We start from the raw sequence: 13895 nt of genomic DNA on the forward strand, positions 1-13895 counted from the left end.
AGCCGGTTACTTAATACTGAGTATCTCCATTTTGCCTGTAAAACATGACCACACTGGCCCTCTCCCCTCTCCAGCAAAAATAAAGTCAACAGAGGTCGGTCGCGGTGACTCAAGCCTATAATCCCAGCACTTTGGGAGGCCGAGGCGGGTGGATCACGAGGTCAAGAGATCGAGACCATCCTGGTCAACGAGGTGAAACCCCGTCTCTACTAAAAATACAAAAATTAGCTGGGCATGGTGGCGCGCACCTGTAGTCCCAGCTACTCAGGAGGCTGAGGCGGAAGAATTGCTTGAACCCAGGAGGCGGAGGCTGCGGTGAGCCGAGATGGCACCATTGCACTCCAGCCTGGGTAACAAGAGCGAAACTCTGTCTCAAAAATAAATAAATAAATAAAATAAAATAAAATAAAGACAACAGAAATCTTAATTACATCAGAAAGGTGCCAACCTATGGTTTAAAAATCCCATCTCTTCAAACATGTGGCACCGCACACACGCACCATCTAGGACTTCCACGGAGGAAACCCCGGGTCTCGCCATAAGGACTCACTTGCAACGTAGAGGGCCACTCTGTCATTCTCTTTGTGCCGCAGGAGGTTTTCTGCATAGTTGAGACGACTGCCTTTGAACCACTCGGGGACATCTGCGATTCCTTTCGACGTGTCCACAACCTGTAGAGAACCACAACAAACTGAGATGCGCACACACGAGACCTCGGCCGCACGTGAGCTAAACGCGGTTCTGCTGCCCGGGAAGCTGGCTAACTCACTGGCCCAGAGCATTTTTAAATCATTTTATAGACTGAACTCTAAACTGGCCTAAAGGCTAGAAACTGAAAGTAGGAATTAATGCAAGGGAAAATAACCATCCCAGTAATGTATGCATTCCACAAATATTTATTAAGCACCTACTTAATGAGAGATACTGAAGACAAAGACGACGTCCAACACATCAGGCTCTGCCCAGAAGAGCAAGCTCCGGGGACCACCTGCCCCTTTCCCACAACTTCCGGGAGTTTCAGCCTTTGCTTCCTTCCTTGGGGTCCTGGAACCTTGATTTTTATTGTCAAAGTCCCAAAAGATCAACATTTCAAAATGATTTGCCCCAAAGAGACAATAAATTAGACTTTGAACAAGAGCACTCCCTGTTCCCAGATACATATTGATTTACAGTGTAAGGAGTTGAAAAGTTTTCTAAACTCCAGGTTACAAAAATAACAAAACTCCTAGCTAGGCACAGTGGCTCATACCTATAATCCCAGCACTTTGGGAGGCCGAGGAGGACAGATCACCTGAGGTCGGGAGTTTCAGACCAGCCTGACCAAAATGGAGAAACCCCATCTCTACTAAAAACACAAAATTAGCCAGGCAGGGTGGTACATGCCTGTAATCCCAGCTACTTGGGAGGCTAAGACAGGAGAATTGCTTGAACCCAGGTGGTAGAGGTTGCAGTGAGCCGAGATTCAGCCACGGTGCTCCAGCCTGGGCAACAAGAGCAAAACTCCATCTCAAAAAAATAAATAAATAACATTAACTCCAGTAGTTTAAAAAACTATGACAATGTGGCCAGGCATGGTGGCTCACACCTGTAATCCCAGCACTTTGGGAGGCCGAGGCAGGTGGATCACCTGAGGTTGGGAGTTTGAGGCCAGCCTGGGCAACACTGCGAAATCCTATGTCTACTAAAAATACAAAAATCAGCCAGGCATGGTGGCATATGACTATAATCCCAGCTACTCAGGAGGCTGAGGCAGGAAAATTGCTAGAAACTGGGAGGCAGAGGTTGCAGTGAGCCAAGATGACACCACTACACTCCAGCCTGGGTGATAGAGCAAGACTGTCTCAAAAAAAAAAAAAAAGAAAAAGGCTGGGCACAGTGGCTTATGCCTGTAATCCCAACACTTTGGGAGGCTGAGTGAGGCAGGCAGATCACCTGAGGTCAGGAGTTTGAGACCAGCCTGACCAACATGGAGAAACACTGTTTCTACTAAAAATACAAAATTAGCTGGGCATGGTGGCGCATGCCTGTAATCATAGCTACTCAAGAGGCTGGGACAGGAGAATCATTTGAACCCCAGAGGCGGAGGTTGCAGTGAGCTGAAATCATGCCATTGCTCTCCTGCCTGGGCAACAAGAGTGAAACTCCATCTCAAAAAAAAAAAAAGTCCAGGCACAGTGGCTCACATCTGTAATCCCAGCACTTTGGGAGGCCGAGGCAGGCAGATCACAGGCTCAGGAGTTCAAGACTAGCCTGGCCAACATAGCGAAACCCCATCTCTACTAAAAATACAAAAATTAGCCAGGTGTGGTGGCGCACACCTGTAGTCCCAGCTATTCAGGAGGCCGAAGCAGGAGGATCGTTTGAACCCAGGAGGCAGAAGTTGCAGTGAGCTGAGACCACACCATTGCACTCCAGCCTGGGTGACATAGCGAGACTCCGTCTCGAAAAAAAAAACCTACCACAATGTAAATGTACTTAATATCACTGAAGTGTACAGTTAAAAATAGTTAAGATGGGGCCGGGCACGGTGGCTCACGCCTGTAATCCCAGCACTTTGGGAGGCCAAGGCGGGTGGATCATGAGGTCAAGAGATCGAGACCATCCTGGTCAACATGGTGAAACCCCGTCTCTACTAAAAATACAAAAAACTAGCTGGGCATGGTGGTGCGTGCCTGTAATCCCAGCTACTCAGGAGGCTAAGGCAGGAGAATTGCCTGAACCCAGGAGGCGGAGGTTGCGGTGAGCCGAGATCGCGCCATTGCACTCCAGCCTGGGTAACAAGAGCAAAACTCCATCTCAAAAAAAAAAAAAAAAAAGAAAAATAGTTAAGATGGTTACATACATAAAAGTTTATGATACATGTATTTTAACATAATTAAACCTTTTTTTTTTTTTGAGACAGGGTCTGGCTCTATAGCCCAGGCTGGGTGCAGTGGGACAATCATAGCTCACTGAAGCCTCGGCCTCCTGGGTTCAACCGATCCTCCCACCTCAGCCTCCTGAGTAGCTGGGACCACAGGCATGCACCACCATGTCAGCTAATTTATTTTTTTGTAGACACGGTCTTGCTATGTTGCCCAGCCTGCTCTCAAACTCCTGGGCTCAAGAGATCCTCCCATCTTGGTCTATCAGAGTGCTGGGATTATAGGTATAAGCCACTACACCCAGCCCCAAATATTTTAAAATTAAAAGCAAACAAACAAAAAAAAAACTACTATTTACGATCACTCAAGTTCCCGGGACAGAGCATGGGGTCCCCACACAGCGGGCTGCAAAGTTCTCAATGAGTCTGCGATAATTTCAAGCCAGTTCTCTAAGGCAATGACTTTTTCCCATCCATATGAGATTGTGAAAAGAAGATACAATTCCATATTCCCCAAAATTAGCATTTCACTTTGAAGTGCCGCCACAGAAATAAAGAGATCACATGCACAGAAAATCTCTACTCACCTCATCATACGTGCGTGAGAAGATGATTCCACTGAATTTCCAGAACTCTGCCCAGAAGTCTGAATATGACTCAACAGACCAATGGTACAAGTCATCATAATTCTCTAAAAATAAAATAGTTCAGATTAACCTTAGGAGGGAAATCTCAGCAATTCATTAATAAGATGGACACACCACCTCAGGAGCCTCGGGCGTATCCAAGCAAGCCAAAGTCATCTGAGGAGAAATGGTCTGGCGGAGGAAGGAGCTTAATTTTTATTGACACAAACCCAACACCTCTAGTCCCCAAAAAGAACAAAAGCTGAAGCGGTGATTTTTTGAGTCATCTTCAGTGATTTTATATCTTAGCCACCATGCCGAAGAACACAGATTCTGGAGCCCGAATGCCTGGGTTCAAATCCTGGTTCAGCCATTTATTAGCTTTGTGACCTCAGGCAAGTACAAAATGGGGATAATTAACAGCCCCCCTCAAGCCACCAGGCTATTGTGAGGATTTAAATGAGCACATGTAGAAAGTGCTTAGAACAGGGCCTTGGAAGTGACCACAGCGGCATTAGGAGTTTGCCATTATTATACCATACAACCTTAGAAAATTAAGTCAACTTAGCAAATTACAAACGAGGACATTATTATTCCCCCCTTAATGAAAAGTTATCTTTTAGTGTCACATCATCTTCAACTGTAAATAAGGACATTATTATTCCCCCTTAATATAATACATGAGATTATATGATTTTATATACATGAGATGTGTATATATAACATTTTTATAATTTTTAAAAATATTTTATATGTATATATGAGATTATACATATATCCATATATATGTATATATGTATACATGTGTATATATGTATACATATATGTATACATCGCTATATATGTATATACATATAAATATGCACATATATGTATAGATATTTATACATATTTATATATGTATAGATATATATGTATATATAACATTTTCATAATATTTTTTGCTATCTAGTATTCAAAGCAAAACAGCAGCCACTTTTTTCCTATGTTGTAATCATTTCTATCAGAAATACTAAGTATAAAAATCACCGTCTATTAATAAAGTAGCAAAAAATCACATTATGAAACATAGATTCAAAAAGACAACCATACAATGAATATTGATACATTTTCACTTTTTGCAAATACAAAATCTGGTAAATAATCCAAAAAAAACAAAAAAAGAAAATTAAGTCAATACCTTGGAAAACCCAGAAGTTCAAAACTGGTAGTCTGTTGATGACTTCTCAAGGCCATAGTATAAAGTTTGGGGGTCGGGGGCAAGTTACTTATTGTGATTTTTGAATAAGCAATATGTTCACAAGACTCAAAATTACAGAAGTATAAAAAGTTATATGGTAAGGCCGGGCGCGGTGGCTCACGCCTGTAATCCCAGCACTTTGGGAGGCCGAGGCGGGTGGATCACAAGGTCAAGAGATCGAGACCATTCTGGTCAACATGGTGAAACCCGGTCTCTACTAAAAAACACAAAAATTAGCTGGGCATGGTGGCGCATTCCTGTAATCCCAGCTACTCGGGGGCTAAGGCAGGAGAATTGCCTGAACCCAGGAGGCGGAGGTTGTGGTGAGCCGAGATCGTGCCATTGCACTCCAGCCTGGGTAACAAGAGCGAAACTCCGTTTCAAAATAAGAAGAAAAAAATTTAAAAGTTATATGGTAAAAGATCTCCCTCCTTCTACTCCACAACCATCTAACTTTTTATGCCCAGGGGAGTTCCTCCTTGCAGATTCCACTCAATTACATTCAAAACAACTTTTCCCCACCAGCCAGACATGAACTGGAAAGTGATACAAGGAGAGGTATTTAAGTCCTAAAGGAAATTTGACTTCACTGCGAAACTGACCCCAGCCTAGCTGAGGACTCTTTACCCTCTCAAGTGCATAGGATCCAAGTGGACTGGTCGCAGTGAACCAATAGGCCCTTAGGAGAATTTCATCCTATGGGGGACCAAGTGAAGCCAAAATACAGTGCTTCTGTTGCAAAGCACAGCCCTGCTGGGGCTCCAGGAAGGCAGAGACTGGCAGGGATATAATAACATATCAGGAAGATGGCCAATGAGGTATCAGGAATGGGGGAAGGCATAATACCACCACTGAGCTGAATTATCTTACTGCCATCAGTCAATCAAGATTGCCCATCGCGGCAGGGCATGGTGGCTCACGTCTGTTATCCCAGCATTTTGGGAGGACGAGGAGGGCAGATCACCTGAAGTTGGGAGTCTGAGACCAGCCTGACCAACATGGAGAAATCCCGTCTCTACTAAAAATACAAAATTAGCTGAGCGTGGTGGCACATGCCTGTAATCCCAACTACTTGGGAGGCTGAGGCAGGAGAATCGCTTGAACCCGGGAGGTGGAGCCGAGATCACGCCACTGCACTCCAGCCTGGGCAATAAGAGGGAAACTCCATCTCATAAAAAACAAACAAAAGATTGTCCATCCTCACTGTTCCCAGCCCCGGGGGAGAAGAGAGGAAAAGACATGATGCTCTGCCCTTCAGCAGTGTACCCTCTGACTGTGGTGTCCAGGAATGGCCCTCCGTCACACTGAGCTCAGAGGGATCACGAGAACTGGGGCAGCAGGGACAGCTGAGAGGATCGCTTTAGCCTGAGCTCAAGACTATAGTGAGCTATGATCCTGCCCCTGCACTCCAGCCTGGGTGGGTGACAGAGTGAGACCCCATTAAAAAAATAAAAGCCTATCACAAAAGTACATTCACCAACAGCATCGCTAAGGAAGGCAGACATGGCCGGCCCCACAAATCTGGAAGGAAGCAGCCACAAAGGCATCTGGACACCACAAGGACCCTGGGAGACTGCAGCAAGAGTGGCGACTTCACATGGAAACTTGCGCACTGTTGGCAACTCAGCCTTCTCATTGAATACGACTCTTCAGACACACTCTTCTGCTCCCATGCTCCCCGCCTCTACCAGGGAGGAGGCTGCAACCCGCAAGCCCAGGTCTGATTCAGCCTACACAAGCTGCCCACACTTCAGAGCCTGTTCTTGTTTTTAAGGTCTACTTTGTGGATGTGCATGTCCACCATGTGCAGGGATCATGATCATCTTTCTACCTAGTATATGTGCTGCCAAAGTAAGCACATAAATTCTTTTTTTTTTTCAGACAGAGTTTCGCTCTTGTTGCCCAGGCTGGAGTGCAGTGGCGCAATCTCGGCTTACCACAACCTCTGCGTCCCAGGTTCAAGCGATTCTCCTGCCACAGCCTCCCGAGTAGCTGGGGTTACAGGCATGCGCCACCACACCCAGCTAACTTTGTATTTTTAGTAGAGATGGGGTTTCTCTATGTTGGTCAGGCTGGTCTCAAACTCCTGACCTCAGGTGATCCGCACACCTCGGCCTCCCAAAGTGCTGGGATTACAGGCATGAGCCACCATGCCCAGCCTTATAAATCCATTTTAAATGAAATTCTGGCTTCTCCTGAGAAAAGTGAGTACTTGACTGTGGTCATCAGCCAGTAATTGTCACCTCCAGGCATTCATGCCCTTCGATGGTCCCCTTCCCAACCTGAGCAGGGGTGATCTGTGTACCAACAGGGTACTGTGGAAGCGGTCAAACATGACTTCCAAGGCCAAGTTGTAAGGGTCACTGCAGCCACATGGCCCTCTTGGGTCACCTGCTCCGGGAGAAGCCAGGGATGGGTTGTGAGGATGCTCACGCAGTCCTCAGTGGCGTAGGGCAGACGCCTCCTACACTACCTTGTTGCCACCACTAGCACTAACTTACTGACATGTGAGTGAGCTCTCGGGGACAGGTGCGTTCCCACAGCAGCTCTGGTCAAGCCTGTAGATGACTGCAGCCCGAGGGACCCCAAGCTAGAACCCTGCCGCTAGCCACTCCCCAATCCTGGCCCACAGAAACTGAGTGGTAATAAAGGTTTATTCTTGTGTAAGTCGCTAACTTTTGGGCTGATTTGTCACCAGCAAGAGATAACAAATGCCTTGTCCACACCACATAGTGACAATTAGCTAGAACTGGGAGCAAGGCTCATCTGGCCCTCACGCAAACGCCAGAGGCAACAACTGACCAGAAGGCAGCCTACAGCTCCACCGCCTACAGCTACAAAGTCTTTTTTTTTTTTTTTTTTTTTTTTGAGATAGAGTCTTGCTCTGTCACCCAGGCTGGAGTGCAATGGCACAATCTCGGCTCACTGCAGCCTCTGCCTCCCAGGTTCCAGCAATCCTCCTGCCTCAGCCTCCCAAGTAGCTGGGATTACAGGTGCATACCACCACTCCTGGCTAATTTTTGTATTTTTAGTGTATTTCTTTTTTTTGTGGGGGCGGGGGACGGAGTCTCCCTCTGTCACTCAGGCTGGAGTGCAATGGTGCTATCTGGGCTCACTGCCACCTCCACCTCCCAAGTTCAAGCAATTCTCCGGCCTCAGCCTCCTGAGTAGTTGGGATTACAGGCGCCCACCATCACGCCTGGCTAATTTTTGTATTTTTAGTAGAGACGGGGTTTCACCATGTTGGTCAGGCTGGTCTTGAACTCCTGACCTCAGTGATCCACCCACCTTGGCCTTCCAAAGTGCTAGGATTACAGGCATGAGCCACCATGCCCGGCCCTTTTGTATTTTTAGTAGAGATGGGGTTTCACCATGTTGACCAGGCTGGTCTCGAACTCCTGACCTTCAGGGGATCCGCTCACCTCAGCCTCCCGAAATGCTGGGATTACAGGCGAAAGCCACCGTGCCCAGCCCCCGACAGCTAAAAAGTCTTAACTGAGACTTCATGCTTTGGTTTGTTCAGCTGTGAAATGGGACTACAGCTCCCAGCTACTTGGCATGATTATTGAGAGAATTACATTAGCTGATACATATCAGGTGCCAGAGGGGGCCTGGCATATAGAGCGAGCTCACTAAATGGAACGATTATTATATCTTGGGCACCTATCTGGTCCCTACAGGCTTCTGAATTTTCAGCCCTTCTTCCTCTCTACCTTTGAAAATTTGGGCCAGCTCACACCTTCCAATCTCAGCTGACTATTTTATCTGCCCTGTCTTTATTCATTTTTTTAGAGACAAGGTCTCACTCTTCTGCCCAAGCTAGAGTGCAATGGCATGATCATGGCTCACTGCAGCCTCAAACTCCTGGACTCAAGCAATCCTCCTGCCCCTGCCGCCCAAGTAGCTGAGATTACAGGCTACCTGCCCTTCTAAACCGCATTCTCTGCTAAGCCACTGCTGTCGGAGATTACAGGTTACCTGCCCTTCTAAACCACATTCTCTGCTAAGCCACTGCTGTTGTGCTGGACCCCCTATTAACTCCAACAGATGGCAGCAGTTTCCAGAGATCTGGAAGCAGTGAACATGACACAGGCTTTATTGGAAACTCACCTACATGGACGGTCCGGGGGCAGCAGGCTGAACAGAAGAACCGCAGCCGCTTGTAAAATGCATGTAGTTTACACAGCACCTTCACTTAGCACCCTCCCCTAGCACCTTCCACCTGTAACCTTCACTTAACCCAAAAGAAAGGGCCTCGGTCCTCACATAGAGCTTGCGTTCCATGGGATGGGTCAGGGGTTCAGATGTTCCTCACAGACAAGGGATAAATCGGGTTGGCCACTCCCGGATTCCTTAGCTTGGAACTCCGAACACAAATTCTTCTGAAGTTCGGCATCAGGTGCATCTGCCACACAGTAGTGCAGTACTCAAAATGTCAACACCAATGCCCCATTTGTGGGACACCCAGTGTCCACTAACTTGCGGCACTGTCTTCACATGAGCTCTCCCCCAGCCACCCTGAGCTATTTGAGAACAGGGCCCAAGTCTTCTATCTGTTGGCAAACTCCACCCCAGCTGCTTGCACAGAGAGCCAACATGCAGCTTGTGGTACACAGAAGGACACTTGGCACAGTCCTCCAAAAGAGCATGTCTTTGAAACTGGTGCCACCTCCCTGCCCCCTAATTACAGAGGGCTGGTACATGTAGCACATCTGTCAGAGCTTGCTAGAGCCTGGAACCACATGCACATATGCCAGGCTGGAGCTGCGGCCGCCCCCGAGGAAGCTGCATCAGAGCACCCCAGAGTCCTACATGGGTGTACAGGGAGTGCACAGGTGGGTTTGGCTGGATGCAGTGACAGGAACCAACTAACCTGCAGCTTCGGTAGTGGAAAAGAGGGTAGGTGACCCCACCAACGCCTCCCAAAATGCAGGGATACAAACTTCCTGCCAACTTTGGTCTGGGAAGACAGGCTGACGGGAGAGGCAGCCGGAGTGGGGAACGTCCATCCCTCTCTTCCTCTTTGGGGCTTGCAGGGCTGGAGCAAGGCTGCTGAGGATGTGTGCCTCGCTCTCTGCAGACCTCCCGTCCACAGCATGGCCCCGTACTGTATACAGGCTACAAGCGAGCCTCTACTGGGACACAGACGATACAAGTTCACGGGCACTGTCTTTAAGCAAGAAGAATGCTCACAAATTCAGAAAAAGGCAGGGCAGGAGGAAAGCCCAAAGTACACGTGCTTGGAGAGAAGAGGGAAGGCAGAAATATTCAAAGAGAATAATCAAAAAAGATAGCACTGGAGCTGGATCATCAAGCAAAGCCCAAAGCCTCCAGGGCCAGGTATATGAAAGGGAAGAGGCAGGTGGAAAATCACCATCAAGAGTGGTGAGAGGGCTGGGCGCAGTGGCTCATGCCTATAATCCCAGCACTTTGGGACGCCGAAGCGGGCGGATCACCTGAGGTCAGGAGTTTGAGATCAGCCTGGCTAACATGGTAAAACCCCATCTCTACTAAACACGCAAAAAAAAAAATTAGCTGGGCACAGTGACGCATGCCTGTGACCCCAGCTATTCTGGAGGCTGAGGCAGGAGAATTGCTTGACCCAGGACGGGGGAGGTGGAGGTGGCAGTGAGCCAAGATCATGCCACTGCACTCCAGCCTGGGCTACAGAGCCAGACTCCATCTCAAAACAAACAAACAAACAAAAACTGAGCTCTATACCTTGAAGATCTTGTTGGAAAAAAAAAGAAAAAATAAAAAACTGAGCTCTAAACGCCCAGGAAAGGGCCTCACTCAGTTCCCGACAATGGCTGCCACGTTGGGAATGCAGACCCAGCATCACAGGCCTTGGGTTCTCAGAGGTTAGAAAGCTTGCTTTTCATATGTGCTCTCACAACTTCTATTTATTTGAACCAGGGACCTACTCTTTCACCGTCTGCAGTGACCAGGCTGGTCTCAAACTCCTAGGCTCAAAAGATCCACCCACCTCAGCCTCCCCAAGTGCTGGGATGACAGGTGTGAGCCCCCACACCCAGCCCCCTCTCCTAACTTTTAAATGCAGGCAATTCAACAGTGTGTCTGCAGACCAGACCTGACCCGTGACCGCCAATCTGAGAGCCTAGAAAGAGGGAAAGGAGTTCCGCAGCTGCTCAGGCCCTCCCAGCACTTGCTCACGATTACTTCACAACCCCATGGGCCCAGGGCAGAGCTGAGTGCTGGGCTTGACCATCTCACGTTGCGCCCAATGACTCAGGTCCTGTTATGCCCATTTTACAGATGAGGAAATGAGGCATGGGGAGATCTAATGACTTCCCCCTGGTAAATGGCAGAGCTAGTTCAAAATCCAGGTGGTCAGATTATAGATCTCCTCCTTCGCCACTTCCCATGGAGGCAGGTGGTTTCACCCATCTCACAGGGCTGCCTGTCCCTGAAATTATTTCATAATATCAGGGCTGGACAGGCACCAGATCAGCATTCTATTACTGCTGGCAGAGGATAGGCAAGGTGACACAGAGGAAGAACCTAATCCCACATCGCAGCCTCCTGCTTCTTCCAGGGTCTCCAGGCTGTTCTGCCCTAATCCTACAGACAGTGATTTACCAGCTGCTGTCCGGAAGCCCTGGTTGCCACAGGACTAAACCTGTTTCCAAGCGAGAGAAAGGGAAGGAGAGGAACAGCGCTGTCTTAGCATAGGAAAGGGACTCTGTGGAAGATCCCCATGCTGTGGAGGGCCTGGCAGCTGCCAGGCAGCCGCCTGCAATTCTGTGGTCAAGAAGGAACCACTGAGAACTTCTGAGCCAAGGAGTGGCAAAGTAAGACCTGTGTGCTTCAAGGTTACTTTGGCAAAGCAAGCAGGATGCAAATGGGTGGAAAAGCAGGAAGCAGGAAAACCAACTACTGTTCAGAGAGGAGGAAAGGAGGCCCCAGAATCCCTGGCACATGGCAGGGAGGGTGGGGTGGGGTGGGGCTGCAAAGGAGGGGATGAGAGAAAGACATGCGGCTGCAGCTCAAGACTTCTGGTGCCGGCCAGGTGACTGGGATGTCCATTCCTGTGAGCCTCGGCAAGAACAGTAACGCCACCAACAGAAACAAGGGAGTCCCTGCCGCCGGTGGAGAGGGTGAGGAGAGACCCTGAGTTAAAAATCCGGAGGAACACCCAGGGGAGGCAGGGGTGGAGAGATGGAGCTGGTAGTTGGGCAAATCAGCTAGAGCTCAGAAAGCGCACCCCTACCCACCCACACCCAGAGAAGCAGTTTCTGATTCAAGGGGATGGCTGGAAAGTCTTTTACTAGGTTCTGTTTGGGGTCCGGGAGTGTGGACGAGGGCAAGGGCTCCCACCTGGGCATCCTTCTAGGTGCTGGCCTCCAGCACGGGCAGCTGGAAATGGGGGAGGTCAGGGGGGCAGAGTGCACGGCACTGGGGGCTGGCAAAGGACCCCCACAAACAGAGGAAGAGCTGCAAGTCAAAATGGCCCTATGTCCAGGAGGAAGCCCCCACAGGGGTGACCTTCCCGAGGAGAGGGCGACCCCCACATGCAGAGGAAACGCCGCAGAGTTAGGAGGTGCTGGCAGGTGCTGTGGAGGGGTGATGCTCCCCAAGATAGGAGGGAAAACCCCGCAGTCCGAAGGCCTCCCAGCCATCAAGTGGCTCCTCCAGCCCCAGAGCAGGAAACTAGCCAAGGGGAGACCACCCCAATCACCCTGCACGTCACCCCCGCCATCCCCCGCAGGCCCGGCCGCGAGCCCGGCTCTCACCCAGCGCCAGGCCGCAGGCGGCGCCCACGGCCGCCCGGAAGCGGTCCATCTGCGTGTTCTTCTTGCTGTCAGGCTCCCACATCACCTGGCACTCCAGGATCTCCTCGCGCCCGGAGCGCTCCTCCTTGGACATGGCGGCAGCGGGGCGGCCGGGGCTAAGCGAGGGCTGGGGACCAGTGGCCGGGGCTGCGGCGAGGGCCGGGGACCGGGGACGGAGGCGTCGACGGCCGGGGAGTCCTGGAGGAAAGAGACGGCGGTGACGGCGACAGGGAGCGACGGTCTGAACCGGTGCCACCACTTCCCCGCAGGCCACTTGGCCCAGGCCCCGCCCCGCGGGCCCCGCCCCCAAATCCCCGCCCCCTGGTCCAGGCCCCGCCCATCCGCGTGTAACCCTCCGCCGAGCGTCCTGCCGCGCAAAGGAGTGCTCGCCGCGAGCCCGCGGCAGGGGGCGGGGCACGGAGGGGCCTGAGGGTGAGGGGCGCGCACGTGCCTTGGCCCCGGCTCCCCAACCTCACCTGGAGCTGGAGGCCGTTAGGGCAGCAGATGCAGAAACCAGGCATCTGAGTCCTCTGGCTCCTGCACGTGTGCGTCATTCATTCGCTAGTTCTTCCTGCAGGTCTTTACTGAGCGCCTGCGGCATTCCGGGCACTTTTGGGAGTTTTGCGGATACAGCAGCGAACAAAGCAAAATTCTTGCCCTTCTGTCAACAGGAGAGGTACGGGTGTGAGGAAGACGGGAGACAATTAACAAATAAATACATCGTGTATATACACAAGATAATGTCATAGCATAATGCAATAATATACATAGTATACCAATGGGTATGAAAATATACATTTGTGAAAGGAAAATAAATCGTGGGGCCCCACTCTACTAAGCTACTAAGGGAAAAGTCAAGCTGGGAACTGCTTAGGGCCAGCCAACCTGCCTCCCATTCTATTCAAAGTCACCCCTCTGCTCACTGAGATAAATGCATATATGATTGCCTCCTTTGGAGAGGCTAATCAGAAACTCTAAAGAGTGCAACCATTTGTCTCTTATCTATGACCTGGAAGCCCCCTGCCACTTCGTTTTTCTGTTTTTTGTTTTGTTTTGTTTTGTTTTGTTTTGAAACAGGGTCCCACTCAGTCTCCCAGGCTGGAGTGCAATGGCACCATCTCGACTCACTGAAACCTCTGCCTCCCAAGTTCAAGCGATTCTCCTGCCTTAGCCTCCTGAGTAGCTGGATTTCAGGCACCCACCATCATGCCCTGCTAATTTTTGTATTTTTGTAGAGACCGGATTTCACCATGTTGACCAGTCTGGTCTTGAAACCCTGACCTCAGAGGATCCGCCCACCTCAGCTTCCCAAAGTGCTGGGATTACAAGAGTGAGCCACTGCCCCCGACCCACCTTTGCTTTTTTTTTTTTTT

The 13895-nt window shown here is 49.8% G+C and overlaps 1 protein-coding gene across 3 annotated transcripts in view; it reads right to left on the bottom strand.

Annotated features, from left to right (window-relative positions):
* AACS (acetoacetyl-CoA synthetase) overlaps window positions 1–12765 on the bottom strand; it is an 82187-nt gene extending 69422 nt beyond the window's left edge. For 2 of the 3 annotated variants that reach the window (XM_012447161.3, XM_064379579.1), the window contains exons 1-3: window positions 12484–12765; window positions 3451–3554; window positions 551–671 (exon numbers count right to left, since the gene is read on the bottom strand). In XM_012447161.3, the coding sequence (XP_012302584.2) occupies window positions 551–671; window positions 3451–3554; window positions 12484–12616 (358 nt within the window). In that variant the 5' untranslated portion in view covers window positions 12617–12765. The remainder of the gene's footprint in view (window positions 1–550; window positions 672–3450; window positions 3555–12483) is intronic. The other variant, XM_064379580.1, reaches the window with a different exon arrangement.
* Between the last annotated feature and the right edge of the window lie 1130 nt (window positions 12766–13895).

This window comes from Aotus nancymaae, unplaced genomic scaffold, assembly GCF_030222135.1.
Source record: "Aotus nancymaae isolate 86718 unplaced genomic scaffold, 86718_ANA_hifiasm-v0.15.2.pri h1tg000021l, whole genome shotgun sequence".
NCBI lineage: Eukaryota > Metazoa > Chordata > Mammalia > Primates > Aotidae > Aotus > Aotus nancymaae.